The following is a 22,533-nucleotide window of genomic DNA, read 5'->3' on the forward strand; positions in this document are numbered from 1 at the left end:
ACTGGTTTTTGACCTACCCTGTTAGGATCTGCTATTACCATGTCTGAGCCTTTTAAAAAATGACCAGAAGGTAATTAGTTAATTTTTTTTCTCCCACATGTTACATCTCTAAATGCAATTTCTTTTTACAGAGTTTAAGGAAATGCTGATTTTTATTTTTTTTTATTTTTTCTGATCAACAGTCATCTTTTAGGTTAAGCAAGATCTGGAACAAAAAAGAGCTAATTTTGAAAACACAGAATTAGGAGAAGTATGTTTTTGTTGCATTACAAAAATTTCTTCCTTAGCCCAGATGGCTACTTGTGTAATATTGAGATGTTACTTAGCTCGTTTATTACTGACGTACTTCTAAGATAAGAAATGCTTCACTTGTTTGTTGACATTTAGCTATTATATTTTAGATATCTATTTAAATAATAATAATAAAAAATCATATTTTGTGAGTTGTAGAATGGTTTTGTTTGGAGGGGACCTTTAAAACTGTCTCGTCCAACTGCCCTGTAATGAGCAGAGACATCTTCAAAGATTGCCCCAGAATCCCATCCAATCCTGCCTTGAATGTTTCCAGAGATAGATCATCCACAACCTCTGTGGGCACCTTGGGTGTATCGCCTCCCTTGTGTTAAAAATTGTCTTTATATCTAGTCTGAATCTATCCTCTTTAAGTTTAAAACCTCTTTGTTTTAGCACAAGAGGTCCAACTAAAAGCCTGTCCCGATCTTTCTTGCAAGACCTCTGTCTGTACAGAAAGAATGCAGCAAGGTCTCCCCAGAGCCTTCTCCTCTCCAGGCTGAACAGCCACACTCCTCTCAGCCTTTCCTCATAGGGAAGGTGTTTCTCTGATGACTCTTCTCTGGACATGCTCCAGCAGATCCATCTTTTTCTTGTACTGAATTGATATGCCTTTTTTGAAAATACTTGTATTGAGTTTTGAAATGCTATCCAGTTTGTCTGAAAAGTGTGCAGGGGAACTTTAAAAAATTTTGGATAGGTTTGCTGCTATAAATCTGCTGGAAGAGCGATGAGTTTCTGAAATATATATGGAACCAAACATATTCATTGTCTTTGTATTTTCTGCATAATGAAAATGGAAGTTTGTTACAGTAATTTTAATTTTCATTCAGGCCCAGTTTGGAACTTTATCTGATTACTTTGAAGCTCTGCTTAAAGAAAGCAATTTGGGTGAAAAGAGCAGCAATTCACTTTTTCCTGTTTTAAGTGGAGACTTCTTCACCTATGCAGACAGAGATCATCATTACTGGAGTGGGTACTTTACATCACGACCCTTTTATAAACGCCTGGACAGAGTCTTGGAATCCTACATAAGGTAAATCCTGCCATCCAGTACTTACATAATGTGTTTCTTGGCACACAGGAGAAAGTGTGTAAGTATTTGTCATGTTTTAACCTCAGCAGGCCCTTTCTCACTCCCCCACCAGCAGGATCTTGAGGAAAATTGGAAGTGTCAAAGCTACAAAAGTCATGAATTGAGACAAAGGCAGTTTGATAGGGAAAGCAAAAGCCACATATGTGAAAAAAAAAAAGTAAGGAATTATGGCTGTATTGTGAACTTTTTTAGAGAGAAGTAAAAATATTCTCAGAGGAAGCTGAGAAATAGCCAGGAATATTGGGTACCAAGAGATCTAAGACTGCTGTTCTTCTGGAAATTGTCTGCATCTTCTTTAAAGAAAAAAATTGTTGCTGAATTTTGGTAATGTAGTATTTAAGTGGTTCTCCCTTGTAGCAGACACAAGATGATTTAACTGTGTTATAGAGCTCCAGAAGGAAATATAGGGCAGATGGATAATGTGTAAATCCTGAACATTTCAGGTATAGTCTTCCTGAAGGATTACATGCAATTCTTTCCTGTAATGGGTGCTGCAGTAGTGGGACTGGCAAGAGAGATGCGGAAAGTGGCATTTCCAAGCAAGCTTGGAAACTAGTGTTTTGGAGTCAGATACGAGTACCAGTCAGAAGAGAAACTGTATCTAGCAGAACTTGCTTTATTTCTTTCAAGGAATCCAGTTTTCACTGTGGTAAAGTGGATGATTCATCGCAGGAATCTTTAATTTTTAGTGAAAGTAACGTTGTTTAATACTGCTGGAGAAGTCAAGATGCACAAGAGAACAGGAAAAGGACAGATAATATTCTTATAAATTGAATTATCTAGTTAATTTTTTGGTGTTTTTTTTTCAGTTTTGATTAATTTCCTTTCTGTTTTTTAAAGTGCATCAAGGATTTAATTTCCTTCAACTTCATCATAGTTTATTTTTTCAAGATTTTTAGGTGCGGTTATTTAATTGTTATTTTTCTGGAATTTGTTTGTAGTATTTAAAACTTTACATTATTAAAGAGATTCCTTAATTTAAAAGTTTCAGTTGCCTTCAACTTCTGAAAAAGATAAAGGTAAAGAATCTCTGGAGAAACACTAATCTGTTCATGGTCTTATGTATTAAAGTATAGTTTAAAAAAGTACCTGGGAAGTTTTTAGTTTTTCATTATCCTCTGTAAATAACATGTAAGGAAAAAACGTATAGATATGCTCTCATCATTTTAATATCATATTTTTTGTCAGTTTTGTTTTCAGAAACCATGAGAATCTTTGTGAAGGTCATATTAGCTATGAGAACAGCAAGAGTAGAGATTTATCTTTTATTTTTTATTTCTTTAAAATCAAAGGAAATACAGTAGGATCATATTTAATTCTAAAACTCATGATAATTATTTCCATAGTATGTTTGAGCTAACATCCATCCATCTATCTATCTGTATATACATATTTGTTGAGAGAAGGAGCCATGAACAGAAGGTAAATATGTGTGTGTATGTTCTTTACCAAGGATGAATGATTTTAACTTCCAGCAGTACTAGAATTAAGCAGCACTTCAGTGTTAAATAATAGCCAGGAGATAGTGTTAAGCCTCAGAACCCAAATATGAAAACTAACCATTTCAGCAAGAAAAGAGTTGGGTGTTTAAGGTTTTTCCTGTTTCAAAAGAGGTTGAAGGGTTGTGTAGTGAAGTGTAAGAAAGCGAAAGGATTTTATAATGGAGATTGACAGTGATTTGAGTCGTTATTGACATTTTTAATCTTAAGATGTATGAATGAATCAAAGTAGTTTAAAGGGTGATAAAATATGTGACCAGAAATTTATTTAATGTAATGAAAAGATACAAAGAACAGCAGCATAGTTTAAGACAAGTCTGGGACACAATTTTTGGTTTTATTAGTTACTGATGTAAACAGGGAAAAGTACCGTAAATCTGCAAAAAGAAAATTGAAGTAATTTAGTAGGTGAATGCAACAGTGATACTTCTAACTATACAGATGGATAGAAAATACTACATCTTGAGAATTCAAAATCTCTTGGAAAAAATATTTTTTTAAGGTTAAATATAAACTGGATTTAGGTAAGGTAAGCTAGTATAGGCCTTGACAAATCAGTGAAGCAAATTTTCATCTACTTGTAGTGTCCTATCAGGGAGAGATCCTACAAATGACAGTGAAGTGCAAAATTTCTGAAAACTGTATTAGGTCATCTGCAGTAGTTTGAAGCAGATGTGAGAAAACCAAGGTTTTATACAGATTTTATGGAAAGGAATTAGATGCTTACCTATAAGCTGAAGTGTTCTCTAATACAGTGTTATATTTCTGAGTGTCTTTCATCATTGACCATTGAACCTCTTTAGTGTTTAGAAAAATATTGAGATCTAAAAGCAAAATTCTGCATCTGAGAGACATCCCTATTAATACAAAAGAAAATTAAAATTAGTTGTGGGGAAGAAAATGTCACCTTATTTTAAGGACTAAAATTTGCTGTGTATTTTCTTTATAGCTAAGTTAGGTCAGTGTTTAGTGGCTAACTCAATTTTTTAAAATGCTTTTGGACAGGGTTTATTCACTAGATGAATGAGCATCTGATTATATTTTTTCAACTAAAATATTTTCATGTTTCTTTCAAATTAAGCTGCAATAGGAGGAGGGATCATAGAAGTAGGAATTTGCACTATGCAACATTTAAATCACAGTGATTAAGGTTAATCTAGCCCTGCTAATTAAATATAGGACTTATACCTTTTTTACACCTTGATTCTGTATGTAGCTTCTGAGTAATTACCTAGCTGGTAAGAGTAAAATCTCCACCTGTCCATGAAATATTGACAATATGAGAATAGTTTAGGCTGTTACATTTTCAGTGCACCTTTCAGTTTAATTTGGTATATGGTAGTTGCAGATTTTATATAATTGTTACAAAAGTGCTGTATAAAGATGAAGATTTAATCTGAAGGAATTTTTCATGTTAACAATTAATACCATGCATAGTCTGAAAACTAAGGTTTATTTGTTAATTTTTAAATTTTATAAAGTTTAAAATTGAAACATGCCCTCACTGACAGCTTGGGTAAATAAAAGAGTTAACTTATTTTCCTTTTCTTTTTAATTTATGACTTGCATGCCTCTAAGTTAGCATTACAAGAAAATATGTTGTTGTGCTTTCTTTGCTTTTTGTGCCATTAACCTGTATCATCTTTGTTCCTTCAAGTACTTGAGAAATGTTCGTTAACCTCTAATAAATGTTGAAAAATAATCGGACGCTTTTCAGACTTGCCAAAAGAGAATTACAACATTTTAGCAGAAGATAGGAAAAAAGTTAACAGAAGCTTTCACAGAATTTATGCAGGCATTTTTGTCAGTTAAATATACATAATAACTGGAAATTATGGTGATATTTTTTGTAAAATAAATTTAGATTCTCATAAAGCAACTGAGAATCTGGTGCTAATATTTTAGTGCTAGGCTTTTGCAGCAGATGTAGGCAAGAAAGGCTCTGCATTCTGTTCAGTGTGAGGGTTGTGGAATCCATTGGAATCCTCTCCATTCAGGTGAATGTGTTCAGCAGATACAGACATGGTTAAGCAGTTAGAAGAATTTAGTTTAAGTGCAAATGGCAGAATAGATATTCAATAGTATACAGACTAGTATATTTATTTAAAACAAATATATTTGATTAATAAGTTGTTTGTTGAAATGGGAATTATATGTTTCTTGTAAGGAACTCTAACCATGCTATGAGTTTTTAAGACCAAATCCTTATATCTCTCACACATTTATGAGTGTGTATTTTAGTTTGCAATGTCATAGTTTTATTTTAAAGGTCTATTTTCCATCACAGGAAGCTACAGTGTGAAGATAGGCTTAAATGTGCAAGAACAAGGTTTATAGAGCTTACAAAATTATTTGCCATTTATTCTTTAGATCAAATGTGTATTGCTTTTCACATTTTCGTCCCGTATAAATACTTGATTATTCTCTACAATTCCAGGGCAGCTGAAATTCTCTACTCCTTGGCTTTAGTACAGTCCAGTAAATCTGAGAAGATGAGTGTATTTCCTTCTGTGGATAACTATAAATTGCTGACAGAAGCTAGGAGGAACCTTGGACTCTTCCAGCATCATGATGCTATTACAGGAACAGCCAAAGATTGGGTAGTTGTGGATTATGGCACCAGGTAATTCATTATAAATACACAAACTTAAATCTTAATCTCCTTTTGCATTTTTAAAACTGAAGGGTTTATTTCAGACATGCAGATTTGATACAGAAATATACTCCACTGAAAGAGTAGAGGTGCTCTGCACAAAAAGTAGCTTTGTTTACTCATGCTCTTCATTTATGCAGTATTTTTTAACCCTCTGAGTAAGAATTTGGTGTCCAAACAAAATTTTGATGGTGTCCAAACAAAATTCTGATATTTCATTAATAGCAGAATTTTTCTGCAGTAAGTAGGAGAACTTTTTATATTTGTCTGTCATAAGCAATAATCAAAGATGTGCTAATTTAAGCATATGTTCCTTGGAAAATCCCACACACTCTGTAGCCTACCTGTCTTAAAAGTGGGAAGTCTTTCATGTTAAAATCTTCTGTTTAACTTGTCTGTCATTGTTTATTGTTTCATCTGGGGGGTTTTTCTCAGTATTGAGAAATTATTCTGTCAGCATCTTCATAGAATTTTTTGAAGAATATTGCATAATATATGTATGTCTGTGCATGCTTTAATTATGGGTTTGTTCAGAAAATGACTTCATATTGGAATGTTAAGAACTAGTAAATTTGATTAATTGAAGTGATGATGGTAGATTGATGCTATAGCATGTTCATTAAACAGATAATTATTTTAAATGCATCTAAAATACTCTTTCTTGTTTAAAACTATTTCATGACAACTATTTTTAAATTCTATATTTTTTATCCACCAAATCATAAATATTTACAATGCACTTAGTTACAAGAGAATGAAATGAAGGCATTTTTCACTTTACCAATAAAATTATCTCTCTGTCTTTAGAAATTTGTGGACATCTTGGTAGTTTATATAGTTTATAGTTTATATTTTTTGTGTTTCTGATTGTTCTCTTAATCCTGTATAAACACAGTCTTGACTTCCTGACAAGTGTTTCAGGCTTGTCTCCACTATAGAAACTGAAAATCAAATATACAAATTGCAAACCTTCCTAAGATTAGGATTTTGAAAAAGTACTTGGTATTCTGAGGATACACCTTTGGTAGCACAGCATACAGGAGATGTACCTCACTTTCAGTATGCAGGACAAGAATATAATTCAGAATATTTCTGCATTTTTCAGGCTGGCCGCTGATTGCTACTGTTCTTAATTTCATGCTATATTGATGCTAAAATTTTTATTTATTTTTCTGCAACTAATATTTTTGAGTTCTTTAATGTATTTAAATTTTGATGTTACAGCATTGAATAAAACCAGTTGAAAACTAACTATGATTTTAAATGTTTTAACAGGCTTTTCCATTCAATAATGAATTTGAAGAAAGTAATAATTGACTCTGTTCATATTCTCATCCTAAAAGACAAAAGTGCTTATAACTATGACACAGCAACTCCGCTCCTGAAGATGGTGAGCTCTCTCCCTTGATTTTTTCTAAAAATGAAATGTGAACTATGTCTTTTGAATTTAGTTTGAGTAGCCCTGGGAAACATCAGAATTAAATTTGAACCTAATGTCTTCTCAGAAATGTGCTACTTATCATTCTTCACATTAACTGAAGATACTAGAAATTAAAAAGCGAACTTATCAGTAGTTGATGCTGAAAGAAAGCCCATGTGGCTAAAGGAAAGGGACTTTTGTTCCCCTTTGTGAGTTAGATAGTAAAAGCAGGTATTCTAAATTTCTTGTGGGCATAAATTTGTTGGTGACTTAAGTAACATACATATGTAAGTGAATATATAACAGTACGCAGTCCTGAGAGTTGGCTTTGCTTCACAGAGGAGCTTAAGAAATGTGGGGAGAAAAAAATTCCCATCCCTAACAGAAGTCTTAACCTTGTTTTCAAGATTAGATCAAGACAGTACTTTGCGCCCTTTTTACTTTGCTGAAATTATTTGAAACAGGAATGTTCAATGAAGTGGATGATAAAGTCAGCAATGGATCCTCATGTATCATTTTGAAACCTATTTTACAGTGAAGAACACCTTGAAGAAAAACACTTCTAATATTACTGCCTTTCAGAATTCTTAGTTTCTTCATTTTCTGAACAAAAGTGCTCTTTTGTGACAGCTATGAATTTTTAGAAAGTCTACTTAATGCATTTACCCTGAAGATAGACAAAATGACATACTTTTAAGTTCTTTGTGCATAAACACAGCGGGGTTAGGACAGTCTTTATGATATGATTATCTCACACTTCTGACATAACAAACATTACATACGTTCAACTGGTTTAGTTGTGTCATGTCTTGAACTACTCTTCAGTCACATGTGCACATAAAAAAATTTGTTAATAGTTCTTTATACTTTTTATTGCTTTTATATAAATATATATGTGTATATTTATATAGATATATATGCTGCATTTTTATACTATGTGCTTGTGTGTCACAAATATATAATTTTTCTCCTCTTTGGAAAATGAATATGCACTTTCATAAAGTAGGAATATTTTGAAGGCAATAATGGGATGAAGGTTTTATTTCTGATCTGAATTATGTTGGAAGATGTTGCGATGTTACATTTTACTAAACTTTTGTTGTTCCTGTACTTCATCAGTCTGGATTAATACCACTGCATTGTGGAAGTGCTAATTGCTGTTTAAACTGTATATTGCCTAGGAGCATACTAACTCAATAAGCTGTTATTACCATTGTGAAAGCAGAAATTAAAAGGGAAGTTTTTATTTAAATTAATTTATTGTTTCTATATAAAACAAAAAACCAAGGTGATTACTAAAGCAGATTAAGATTTGTCTGTATGCCACACAATATCTACAGCACTATATCATTAATCTAGTATCTCTGCTATACACTGGATATAGCAACAAAAGCTTTTTGATGTGGGATTTGTAGACTGTTAACAGGAGAACTTCAGGATACTTACAGAACACCTTTGCAAACCTTGAGCAAGTTGGAAGTTCAAAGACATTCATTTTGGAGTACAGATTGTGGTATTTTGGTGGCTGATGGAAGCTGACATCAAGAATTGCTGAGAGATGGGCATCCAGAATGAATGTCAAGAGAGTTGAGAAAGACAAATGATGAAGACTCTAAGACTGAAAGTGGCTGTTGTTTTTGAGGGGTGAAGAAGTAAAAAACACTTAGAAGAGCAGAGCACAGTACTGTAGCAGCAGCATTCCAGCAGGTAGCAGGTATAGCCAGGGAAAAGTTCCCTTTCTTGGAGGCAGAAAAAAGGAGGTTGGGAATAAGACACTATTGAAGAACTCTGGAATGACACCACTTTTTCTATTCTTAATTATTAGTTGTGCAAAAAAGCATCATGATTTTTGTGGTTGATAACTGAATACTTTGTACTTCTTGTGTTAAGTTTTGCAAATTCTACACTAGTCAACAAACAAAAAACCACTTGGAAGGCAATACACTGATAAAGAGAAGACACTTAAGGATCCCAGAATGACCCAGGTTTGGTTGGATCATCGATGAGGGTCAAACTGTAAAAATAAAGCTGCAGCCATTACAATATTCCTGTACATTAGTCTTAGTTCTTTCAGTGCAGAAAGAAAATTTAGATGTAAGTGACAATTTCTGGATTTGAAAAGCATGATTTTAAGGAAATTTTGAGGAACTGAAAACTCTGCATTTCAATTTCAAAGTCTGTGATGGTCACCATTGTAAGAACTGACTGGGATGCACTGTGAATCAGCAGTTTGGCTGTTCTCAACAGTGACAGCAATGTTTTGTCTCTCCCTTTCCTCAGTGGAAGTGAGCCCCATAATTTAGGGTTTGGTGAGTACCACACCACACCTCAAATTATGTTTTTTGAAATTTTTTCATTTTGTACAACATGAGGTAACAGTGAAAGCTCACAGGAGACTACACAGTGAATCCTTGTGGTAAGTGCACGGAAGTATATTGTTTCAGAGTAAATTTATATCAGGAGAAGTTTAATAAAAGTATGTGATAAGTATTTGCAAAATTTGATGGAAGTTGGTGATTATGAAGTCTTGTGTGCAAAAATGAAAACACAGGTGTAATAATTTGATAATGGAATGTAATAAGGTCTTTAATGAAAACAAATATTTCACAGTGAATTGGTCAAAGTAAATGTCTTTCTTTTGTCAGTGTGAAGTATTTAGTTTATTAAATTTTTTGGTTTGTCATCCTCAGTAATGGGCTAAAATAAGATTTGGTTTCTGGTGTTGTTAATATGGCTTTGTACTCCACAAAATGCATATAATAGACAAAGCTCATATATTATTACCATTGAAGTGTATCCAAAAGCAAATTCAAAGATGTTCTCTTGTAGGATGATGTTCAGGCTTCTCAAGATTCTTTGCCACGCAAGACAGTTATAAAGCTGACATTGCAACCAAGGTAAATAATTTACATATTACTAAGTATCTGAGATTCTTTTAGCAATATATGTATTTTCTCTACCTAGTAGGTAGTTTTTGATGCCATTTCCTTTTATTTATTTTTTAAAATTTTTGTTCAAAATAGAGCTAAAAAGTTTAAAAAAATAAAGAAAATTCAAAAAATTATTCTGGGCGATTATGCTAATATTATGTCTAATTGAAAGAGGACACAGCATGTTAAAACTATAGGTATTTCTCACATACCACAGCTAAAGTAAGTGTTCTGTTTTTGACTGCTTTTACAGCATCGTAATAGATTGTGCTTGATTGTGTAATAGATTGTGCTTGAGAGAAGAAATAGAAGATTCTAATTAAGCATAATTACATGTGCCTCAATTAATTCTGTGAAAAAAATGTTAAGTTTTTATAAGGCCTAAAAATCACAATTTATAAATACTGAATTGTGTTTAAAAATCAAGTAGAAGATCAGCTAGGATACTGTTCTCTCTTAACTCCAACTTTCCATTATATTAAGAGGAGTTATTTTTTTATTTATATGCAGTTGTAGGGTATTCAGCTGAAATTTGCATCCTGCTATACCCATGAACACTCAGTATACCAACTGAAATAATGTAAGCATTAACTTAAAGTGGCTGATCCAATAAAGTGAATAAGATGTCTGGGTATAAGAACTGCTGTAAATCAAATAATGTCTCTGTAAATCAAATAACGCAAGGTTTTTGCTTACAGAACAGAAGATTTCAGATTAATTAAAAAAGCAGTGAATTCTATTTTTTCTGATGTTAGTATCTGATTTCTCTAGTTCTAGTGGCAAACTAATAAGTCTTACTTGCCTAATTGATGCAGGTGTCCAACTATTCAGCTAACTAACTGCTACTAAAAATATAGTTTAAAAATATAGTTAAAGTCTTTGAAAAAATGAGTAAAGTTTATTTCTTGTGACCTTTTGGGGGAAGCTGTCTTCAGTCTTCCAGCACTATATATACCTAACATGTCTAGTGTACACTTTTCTCTATAGAGTGTTTTTTTTTTTTAATAGGACTTCTCTTATTGGAGCACTATATAGGTGCTAGAAGATTATCTTAAACTTGTCCAAAATGACCAAGAACTCGGGTGCCTATTTATTTAACTAAAATGTTTTAGCTAGGATTGTATATGTAGTATATAAGCACTTGGTTGGAGGCAAGTAATGATGTGTATTTTCTTTGCCATTTGAGGATAGCTTTATTGCCTTTGCTTTCCTTATCTATTTTAGCTGTTGAAATTTTCCCCGTGCCCTTTTCATTCCCTAATACACCTTTTGTTTGCATACAGTGTTCCACTTTTGTCTCTGCATAATAGGATAAGTAAGTTTTTCCCTTTTTGATCTTAATTCTTTTCAGATATTTGCCTTTTTTGCCCCCTCTGACTTGTCAATTAAATATATATATATGACATTAACAATAATATTATTCTGGCAGACTACTGCTGCTATTCTCTAAACTGGTCTTAATTTACTAAGAAAATAGTACTAGTAGAAAATTACTAACTTCATATTGTCTGGTATTGTGAAGATACCATAGAGTCATATAAGGTACAATGATACATGTTCCAAAGACTGCAATCAGAAATATGGGAAAAAGAATGAAGAGGGGAAAAATGAGACAGAAAGCGCAAAGAAAGATTATAAGAGAATATTGATATTATTGACTAAATATTGATATTATTGACTATTGACTGGGGTTTTCTGGAAACACTTTGAAAGTAATGCATAAGTGTACAGTACCTTTTACATGTTTCACTTGTTAAAATTTTCATTTGTGTATCTCTTTGTTAAACTGTTTTTGCTTATAAAAATTAGCTTAGTCTCTTTAGGCTTCTAACTCTATCTCTGGTTGTAGTCTGAATCTCCACTAACTTTATTACCATTGGGAAAAGTGGTATGTAAGCTGATGCTATAACTACTGGTTAAATCTAGTATGTGATTATTATGATTGCATCTGAATTTTCTTGTAGCATTTAATGAGAAATGTTATTTTCAGTAGAAGCTTAAACTCATGTCAATAAATCTAAAAATTACTACGCTTAAACTTCAGACTTCAAAGTTTATAAGAAGGAAACTCTTTTTTTTTCCATTTATAGTTTTGGGGCATCAGCAGATTTTAAAAACTGATTTTCACCAAAACTTTGTTATTTGCTTATCTTCTGTTCTTAATAGTCTTTATTATTAATCTGTGTGTAATTGAATATCTAGATTTCTTTCCACTAGTGTGTTCTAATATGTCATTATATGGCATAGAAATTAAATCAATGTAACTGGCAAGATGTTACTTTTCTTTAATTGCTATTTAGCTTTTCATATTTTCGCATTTATGTCAGAATTTAAAAAAATATCTGTATTCTATCTTGGTTATTCTTACATAAGTGTGGTTCATATCAACTGTGCTTTTACAGTGACACTGCAGATGGGAAACTCGTAAGGGCTTTTCAACTTTTTTTTTTTCTTATTTTACTGATTGCAAATATAATCAGCTTTCTTCAGTACCATGGTTGGTAGTGTGCCTCTTGCCTGTTTCATCCATCCCTCCTTTTGGGTATTTTTTAGTTAAGTGTTCTCTTCACTGCTCGTGAAAGTTGTAGTCAGCAGTGAAAACTGATCTGGCAGACTGTATGGGAGCGCTAGGACAATTCTATTATATGGAAGAAAAAGAAAGCAGGAGGAGCATTATCTTTCAGTTGTTAATGTTCTAGTGTGAAGTTTCTCTATATTGTTGTGTTGTTGAGAATTATCTTTCAAACTGCTTCTAAGTAGCTGCCACCTGTAACTGATCTGGTATTTTTTCTGCCCTCATCTGAGCATCTCTTCTCTGTAGTGCTGTTGTTATATCTTTATTAATACCTAAGTGTATTTTTAATGTGTTAATTTCGATGAAATGGGTGTACAGGGTATTTTAGGTCTTAACTTGACTCCATGACCTCAGGGTGACTAAACGGTCTTATGATCAGGCTTTTGAATGCTGAAATTTTGGAGTCTTTAATTACACTAAATCAATTTTAACTGAAAAATGAAGTTGCATGCTTTTAAAAAAAAAATATTTCATTTAGCTGAACAATGGAGCTTTCACAAGATAATATCCAACTGGATATGGATCTACTTCAGTCTTGTTCTAAAGTTTAAAATTACTGCATGTCTTGGAGACAAAGCCCACTGAGCGCGCTGATAAATTGGATGCTGGCTCATGTTCTGTTACTGCCCTGCTATTTGGTATAATAATAGGTTTTCAGGAGCAGTCTACCAGAGGTCATACTTGCTGAATGACAAAAGACTTGCTCTCACTGCATTTGGTGGGTCGGGGGTGTTTTTGACTCTCCTGTCATCCAGATTAGGCTGTCAGCAGCAGGTGAAGGGACACTGGCTGTGAGAGGAAGGGTTTCCCAGCTATTTCTCTGTGCTGTTTTCTGGAGACAGCATTGCAGGGGAGCGTGCTACACAACCTAATGACTGGATTGAGTGTCTGCACCAGTCTCGATCTTGTAGTGGTCTTGTTTGACACAGTATGGTGAACCTTAGTGAAAAGGCCTAACAATGGCAATTAGGTTTTAGCTCTTCTTCCTGCTTCTTATTTTAACTTCTGAACCTTCATGTACCTATCTGGGCAATTTCAATACTGACCTCCACTGCACTCTATCCTATCCGAACTGAAGATACTATGGTACTGAAAAAATTTTAAAAATCATCAATTTAGGATTTTTTTTTGTGCTAAACTAGCTATTCTTATAATTTAAGAACAAACAACTTGTGTCAACTTAGGGGAACAATATGATATAATATCCTTCTTATCAGGCCAGTTTTATAGCTTAGCAGACACTATTTCCACTAGCTGAAATATTTAGGTTGCCTAGGGGATTAATGATAGGAGGATATCAATTATTTCTTCAAAGATCTGTCAAAGCAGTTTAGTGATATCCACCTTATAAAAGAATGTTTCCTTTTTTCAAATAGAGGATACAAAATAATCTTGGCTATTATCCTTACTTTGTTATCCTTGAGCAGGTTTTGGCATAAAGTTGTATTTAATAAAGCTTTTGGCATAAATTGTGTTTATACCATTACATCCAAAATGCATGGTATTTTTTGAGAAAGAAAATCCCAATTCACTTCTACAATTTTTCAACTTGATAATATTTTAAAAAATTATTTGGCAGAGTATTCACTGCTTTTTCAGCACAGCACTTTAATGCAAAAATTAAATCTATATTGCTAACTTTAATGTGTGATAGAGAATAATGTACCAAAGTCAAAAATTCTTGAGAGAGCAGTGTGTATGGTACTGTATTTGGTTGGATGACTACAGCAAGAATAATTTGAGAAGGAAACTTTGTTAGTCACATGCCATAACTATGTCTTTGTGAGCTTAGAATGTGACTAGATCAACGTAATACTCTTTATTTGGTAACTTTTGCTTTGGTGATTTTTTTTGTTTCCTTTTTTTTTTCCCTTTAGAACTGTGTTGCCAGTTTTGGTACAATCTATCTAAACTTTAGTCTAATGTAGTTACAAGGAGAGGATCCTTCAAGAGCATTTGACATTTTAATAATAAACATCTTAAATGCCTGTTATGCTTGCATGATTTCAGAAGCATAGGTATTCCTAGTTATACTCCAAAACTGCTGGGAAAAAAAAGGACAGTGGTAGAAAAGGTATTTTCAAATCTCAATGAAGGGAAAAAAAAAACAATTTTAAAGAAAACAAAAAACTGTAACATTTAAGATGTGTTCATATAAATATTTGTGGCAGTTCATGCATTGTGAATATACACACCTGTTCCCCAGAGAAGAAAACAGATCTTGAAAAAACAAGCAAACAAACCAACCAATACTTTTAAGTTTTGATTGGATGGAATAGTGATCACAAAATGCACAATGTTGTGTGTTTAAGTGAAACTTCTGTATTAGTATCTTTCAGGGAGGAGAGCAGGACAAATACTCATTCAGTCAAGCCTTAATACTCACTGCTTCTATTAGGAAACAATGCTTAATTAAGCCCTTCTATTAAACAGACAGTAGTGCAAGGAGGTGAAAAATTAGAAAACACTTTAGAGGTGATATTTGAAGAGCCTGCACTTTAGTATCCAATACTCTGGCTGTTTAGGTTCAATACAGCCTAATGGTTTTTTGAAAATTACTTTAAAGTGTTAATCTCAGTGTTTAGCTGCCTGATCAATTTACTAGATTTCAGGTGACCTGTAACCGCCAGGAACATGTTCTGTTTGTAGTAAACTCAAGGTCATTTTGGCTAAATTGATTGGATATTTATAAAGCATTCTCCTTGGTTTTCATGATGGAAGAGCTGTTGCAGAGGCAATGAAATGCTTGGCTGACTCAGGATAACTCAGACGTCTGAATCTTGAAATGTTTGTAAATGTGAACTTGAAATACCTATTTCAGTAAAAATCATTCTGGTAAAAGTGGTGTTCATTCAAATTGAACAAAAAAAGTGTGATGCATTCATTCTGTTTTTTAGGTGGAACTTATCAGTGCAACTATTACCAGTAAACTCTCCATTGACTATGTCTAATGGGACAGGAAGTGAGGGGTCTGGAAGAGTTTCACAGCACCTTGATCTCTTTATTCTCACTCTTTGTGTAAAGTCATAATACTTTTTCCAAGGCTTCCATATTTTCTGTGCAAATTTTCTAGTTTTCGTGTTAAAAATAATTTTCAAATATACTTCATACAGGCTTATCTCAGAATTGACTCCAGGCACTGATAATTGATATCTCTTTAAAAGTTTATCTATGAAGTCTAAAACCAAAACAACAAATAAGCTCAGAGATGAATGCCTGGTTTTGTTTAAGGGATTTAAAATTGCATGGTGGAACATTTTTTGAGGCACAATAAATTTTCATTATGAAGAAGAAGAAAACAGCTTTGATTTGCAATTAGTTGTACTTCAAAGCTTTTTGTGGAATTAATTTTAATTTTTTTAAACTCAGTTTTTGAATGCTATGCTTCTGAATTCAAGTTATTCTAAAAGTTGATACATTTCAAACTTTTAAAAATTAATTTTTAGCATATAAAAATTCTTATACATGAAACTTTTTTCAATTTTTGGTCTGTCTTACTGTGGATGAACTAATGACAATCTGTTTTAAATGTTTCTGTCTACTGACTGTCTTTGAAATTACCATTGCAAAATTAAACCAGTAAGTAAGTTCATAGTTTATGGGTTTCATAGGATCTTTGCTGTTTTTCTAAATTGCACAAATTAATCCTTTCATTTCAATGAACAGAATATCAGCATCTTTTGTTGAGGTTTGCAGTACCAGTGCAATCAGACAGAGAAGGTGTTTGATACTACAGTAGCTATAAAAAATTACAACATTAAACTAAAATATGACAATTAGGTCTCACAATACATTTCTGGTTTCCTCTGGGAACACTCTAGTGGAAGTATGAAATGCAGAAGGAACAGGCAAACTAAACATACTCTAGGGGGAGGAAAAACCCTGAGCTTGTTTTCAAAGCACAGAAAGTAATCATTATGAGGGAATATGGTAGTGAATGATTGAATACTGCTGAAAGATCTGCATCATATGCATGTACTTGTTGAAGAAGTTTTGGAAGTAGGATATACATATTTTCAGTATATTAGTACATTTGTGTATTATTTCTTTTTTTTCCAGGCACTGGCCCCTTCAGCCTTTTTACTGGAGTTACCTTGAGGCAATATTGTAGTTAGTCCAAGGCTCTCAAGGCACAGACTGAATTGATATGGAATACTTAAAAGTCTTTCTGCTCTTCTGAACCAGATTTTTTTTCCCTTCTAAATGCAGATTTATAAAGCCTGCACTACAAGAGGAACAAGGAAAGGATTTTAGTGAAGGTACTTCCTGATCCTGAAAAAGTCAGGGGGCTTCAAGCCCATCTTGGACCTCTGAACATCTCACAACTTTGTGGTAAAAGAAAAATTTAAAATAGTGCCTTTGGACTTAATCCTTTTATCCTTAATTGGAGAGTAGTTATGTGCTCCAAATTAGGATATATGTGCCACTACAATCCATCTAAATCATAGGAAGTATGTGTATCTGGCATATGTAGTAGGTACATAACATTTAAAAGTCTTGTCTTAGGTTGATGTTGATTTTTTTTTGTGTTCTCAGAATATGTAGTTCTTGCTGTGCCGTTGTCTGTGTTTTTTTTGTGAATGCTGTTTTCTTGAGGGTGTTCCGTGGTTTGTTCTTGAGAAAGCCACACAAAGGTCTTGTTTCCTGTGAGAGTGGAGAGCTGGATTATGTGCCTATTGTCTGCCTAATTCTGCCTTTTCATGAGCAATGGATATTATAAAGATTTCTCTTCAGAGCTATAAAGGAGAGAATTAATAGAAATGCATGTTCTCTCACCTTTATTATTGAGTCTGAAGTTCAGATTTGGGGTTGTCATTAGAAAGGGTAATCCTGCAGTGATTCTGAAATGTCAAGCCAAGATTATTTTTTATAAGCACAGAACCACTGTTTTTATTTATTTGTGTGTTAACCAGAACTGTCAGACATTACTACTCCTAGAAATAATATGTAATTTTTACATAGCTCAGTATCTAAACTACACATTCCTTTTCAAATGCTATTATAATTATGGCATTGTATTGTGTTAGTTGCAAATCTACTGAAGTAGATTCTTGTGAATTTACTTATTTATTCAACTTTATTTCTTTATGTCACCAGTTTAATAGTATAATGAAAAGCTGATCCCTAGATAATAGGTTCTGTTTCCACATTTTTACACCTTGTGAAAAGAACACAAATTTACGTTGTGTGCTGGTAATTTGAGGTTAAGATTACCATTCTAGTACTCTTATGCAGGATATTATTAATAAACTTCAAAAGATGTCTTATGTAAGAGGAGGGAAAAATCCCACTATTTCACTTCATATATTATAACATTTTATTATATATATTCAAGATTAATATTCTACTCTAGAATGAACAGTTTAATTTGATTATAATTTGCTGCTTTGATGTAAACTGATTTTGTTTTCATGTTAAATCTGTGATAGTATTGATGAATTTAAGAGACATTTAGCGGGATGTGATATAGAGGACTATGTTACCATTATTTATTTTATATTGTTAGGTGAACTCATAAATCTCCTTAGACTTTATCCAGTCAATTGAAAGACCCTTGGGGGAAGGTATTGAATCTTCTCTTGGGGAAGAACCTGCTTTTTCCTGACTTAATAGAAAGCTGTTTGTTTAACTTGATTTTTAATAAACCACCCATAATCCTACTGCCCCAGATTTTGTGTCTGAGATGATAGGTCATAATCATAAACAAAACACTTCTCAATTTAATTAAATGTCTGGGATTGTATAGTTATGAATGTGAATGGCTTCAGTGTCTACTGTATCTCAGAAGAAGTATGTTTAATCTCTAGAAACTGTTGAAACTATTTTAATATAGTTAGGTGTGTTGATGCAGTTTAAGCACAATTCACTGAAGTTTCATATGTTGCTTTGACCTTAGCTTTGTGCTACTTTCACTCAGTTAATAGACAGACTTGCTGGTTGCCTAGCTGTTTTCTAAATGTTTATTGATAAATGTTCGCTGGTAAATGCTGGATATCACATATTGTTCAAATTATATCCTTTGGTATCAATCTGAGTAGGGTGGATTTTTTCTGTGCAAAGTAAGGCCAAAAAGGAAGTAAGGATTTCTTTAGGCAAGATATTAAAGTCACAAGTTACTTTCTTTTCTATCTGTCATTCTAACAGATGTAATATAAATTATTATAATGTAAATAGTTTATAAAACTTGATGTCATACTGACAACAACGACTCTATATAGGATTAGTATTTAAAACTCTCTTGGTAAACTGGAGACATTATTTCACAATCAAAGAAGCAAGCAGTGGAAGTATTGCACATCACATGGAAAAATAATATGTAGACTTACCAAATGGATGTTAGTGAAGCAGAAGGTATGACAGAAGATGGAATTGAGAGAGTTACTTGTATGGTGTCAAAAGCACTTTTGCTCTTGGATCATTTAAGTGGAAATGTTCTTTGTAAAATGCAGCTGAAATACTCAAGAGTGATGAAGGCTTCATCAAAAATATGGAGTCAGAAGCTGGAAAGTGGTAATAGGAAAACAAGAGCCCTAAAGCAGAAAGCAACCAAAGAGATATTGAAAGAGCATCATCTGTTTAGTTTGAAAAGACTGATAATAAGGAAGATAAGTCTATAAATGCCTGCAGTCATTATGGTCATTATGCATACAGGGGAAAATAGGAAGACATAATTGGAGGAAATGTCTAAAATAATTAAAAATTTAATTTTATATTAGAAAAACTGGTACTTGAGTTACAGAACAATATAATCAGATTTGGACTTTTTCAAGAAATGCAATTGTAGCATTTTTCAAAGTTCTCCCTAGTGATTTCTCAGTTTGTCTAAGAGGTCAAGCTACAGCAGCCTCCTAGTCTTGCAGGGGGAGCTTTATTAATATCTAGATTTTCCTTTGTCTCCTCGGTTTACTCTTGGGAATCATAGCGAAAAAAGTGTATTTTGTAATACCTAACATGACCTAAGGTTATAGAACAGTCTGTTTTGTGCACAGACCTCTGTTTGACTAGGTGGAATAAAAGAGAAAAGGACTTGGTTAAGACATGTAAGACCTTCCAGTGATCTAAAAGGCTGAATGATGTTTGTATAAGAACTGGTAGCTCTAATGAGAGAATATCTGTTTAGAGTTGTTGTGCATAAGCACAGCAATTTGTTGTACAGGAAAACAGATTTTTCTGTTCAGGACAAAAAAGTTTTTTTCCTCTGACAAATATTATTTTGTCACTTGGCAAATCTGTTGTAAAAGCTGGATGCTTATGTATCACTTTTGGTGAAAGATTGTCTGAGTGCTGGATATTGTAACTGTTTTATGCATTAAATGTTTACAGAGTGATGTTTGAGAGGGTTGTGGAGGTCTTTTTTGGTGATTTCTTTAAATTACTATTACTGTTGATAGGTGGGTTTCACATGTGGTGAGGAGTATTGAGGAGTGCAGTAACTACTCGTACTAGTTGTGTAGATTGGTAGCAGCAGATCTGTTCTCTATGGGAATGCAAAGGGTCAGGAAACTTTCTCATACTGGAAAATCCTGCATTTTCCCTTTGCCTCTCTACACCCCTCCCTCTCCTCATCCTCCAGAAATTCTGTTTCTAAAAGAAATATCCTAAATCCCTAACATCAGACTTCTGTAAATTAGTTAGTGTGATTTAACATTGGAAGTGCACTTCCCCTTCTGGAAAAACCCCAGAATAGATTCTCTGATGTATCTAATGTGTAGTGCTGATTTTGTTCCTTTTTGAAATATGAACTAGGAAGAAAAATATTTTTGTATACTTGGACAAATATCCATGCATATTTGTTCCAAAATACATTAAATAATTCTTCAGGCCCTATGGGATTTTATATAAAAATTGACAAATTAATTTAAATTAATTTTAATACTTTTTGTTTCCTTTTTAAAAAGAAGTTTCCCACTATTGAAAGAAGGTTGTGGATCAGATGTCACTGATAATAGTTTGAGGTACACAGATTCACAGAGTTCAGTATTTGCAATAACATGCAGTAGAAGTAGTATAATTTGGGTGAAATCATGAGAATATTTTACATTTGAGAAATAAATATTCATTTCACAGGGAAGGAAATAAGGATAGTTTAAAATACCTGCAGTCAATTTTTCTTTGAAATTAGTATTAATCAGACTTAAATACTTTCAAAAATGTAGAGGACATTGGTCAGAAGACTTTCATGCATGAGGGTTTGAGTAATTCTGTCCAAAAATGTTGTCTTACAAAATGAATTTGGAATAGAACTGAAAAATGTCTTGAAATGCTGTGAAACACACAGCTTCTGAAGCCCAATTTAGTAACTGATAGAAGAGCTGTAGGGAAAAAGCATTAATCTGCTGCCAAGGAGAGTGTCACAATCATGAGCCTGCACAGTTGGCTTTTGATGAGTTTTGTTCCTAAAGGAATATTAAGAACAGAACATGGATTGAGATATTGAAAAATGTCTAATTTTTGTATAACCAGAGGAGCACTATGAACAGATCATATCCTGAAGATTGTATATATGACATTTATTTTCAGAACAATTATTTTATAGTCTTTATAATTATATTTTATAGGTCATCTTTAGTAATTCTTAGCAGAAAAGCATACAAAATGTATGAGGGGACCTGTACTTAAAATGTCATGTTATTCATACCCTTGATTGAGGAGGCCTTGACCCTTACATGAGGGACCATTAGAGTTTTGAAAAGAGCTAAGTAACTTGACATAACTTTTTTTATTTTTTACACCTACCAGTTTGAATAAGTATTCAGTAGAGTTTTCCGTCTTCAGAAAAGGGAATTTTTAATTTAGGTTTTATTCTATGTTTTTCCCCATGGCCCCCTCCAACAAGGAAAGAGAGCTTTTTAAATAACAAAATGAACAGATAAATGCTTGGTTTAATTAGATGGTCTTGATTCTTTTCCTTCCATGTACCTCCATCCCCAAAGACATGAATCTGTGTAATGGCAATTCATGACAGTTTCTTAACGATTGTAATCTCTTGGAATTTTTAGGGGGGGTTTTGTTGAAATTCCACCATACATCAGAAGTCTTGTAGTTTTGATTTTTTAATGGTATTTTTGGAAGCTTCCATGGCAAGCAGTGCTTTATACAGTTTAAATATTAAGACCTAGCTTGTTTCTACCTCATATACATCAATGTTTGGTAATTAAACATTACTTCCTACTGACTCTTCCCTCACCTTTCAAAGCAATTCTTTCTTGTAATTTTAAGATGTGAGACATTTTTGGTTCTTGGTTCTATTACCAGTAAGAGGATTTTTTTTTTAGAGAATTTCAGTTTTGTTTACAATTTTAAAGTCCTAGTCTATCAAAGTGCATCAAGAGTCAAGAAGCCAGGATGCATTTGTAGCTGAATTGTGGTTTCTAACCCACCAGCCTCTCTGGTGACCTTTAACATATGTAGTTACTTAAATTCCTTTTCTCTATAGTATAAAGCATTTAAATCTGTTTTCATTATTCCTCTCTTGTTTCTTTCAGAACTCACTTGCATCTGTTCTCTTTTGTTCTTCACTGGAAGACCACTGATATTTAGCTTCATGTCTTGTATCTTATCTCAGTTTTGGGTGTACTTATTACATTTTTTTTTCACTACTTAGATGGTTTTTACCTTGGCCTTTGTAGGAGGAGATGGAAAGAAGCTAATCACTTTGAAAGTTTTGTTCATGTAACTTTGCATTAAAATTATGCTTATGAGTCCAAAGAACTGACTCTGAATCCATTTATAATGGAAAATGCTCCAGTCTGTCTCAGAAGGTTTACTGTAGAAATTTCAGTTAAATTCATCTATCTGAGCTAGAGGTCCTCAAGGAACTGGTGCTCCAGATGTATTTGAATAAAGTTACTCTGATGAACAATGAACACTGTTGTCTTGAACTGTAAATCCCAAGTGCCTTGAAAGGTGTTTTTTGAATAAGCCCTTATCACAGATGATGCTCTGACATTTACTAATAGTGAATTGTGGTTTCTCATCTTAGTTGAATGCATCCCTTGAGAAGGAAGGATGAATGAACTTCAATAGGAAGTGGTAATTATGGTAATTGTGTTGCAGGTGTTACCAGTAA

General features: G+C 33.2%; 1 protein-coding gene across 1 annotated transcript in view; it reads left to right on the forward strand.

Annotated features, from left to right (window-relative positions):
* MAN2A1 (mannosidase alpha class 2A member 1) overlaps positions 1–22,533 on the forward strand; it is a 103,453-nt gene that overhangs the window by 40,250 nt on the left and 40,670 nt on the right. The window contains exons 9-12 of the mRNA XM_021524782.2: positions 1,125–1,327; positions 5,324–5,509; positions 6,815–6,929; positions 9,789–9,856. Coding sequence (XP_021380457.1) covers positions 1,125–1,327; positions 5,324–5,509; positions 6,815–6,929; positions 9,789–9,856 — 572 coding nt within the window. The remainder of the gene's footprint in view (positions 1–1,124; positions 1,328–5,323; positions 5,510–6,814; positions 6,930–9,788; positions 9,857–22,533) is intronic.

Source organism: Lonchura striata, chromosome Z (genome assembly GCF_046129695.1).
Source record: "Lonchura striata isolate bLonStr1 chromosome Z, bLonStr1.mat, whole genome shotgun sequence".
Lineage (NCBI taxonomy): Eukaryota > Metazoa > Chordata > Aves > Passeriformes > Estrildidae > Lonchura > Lonchura striata.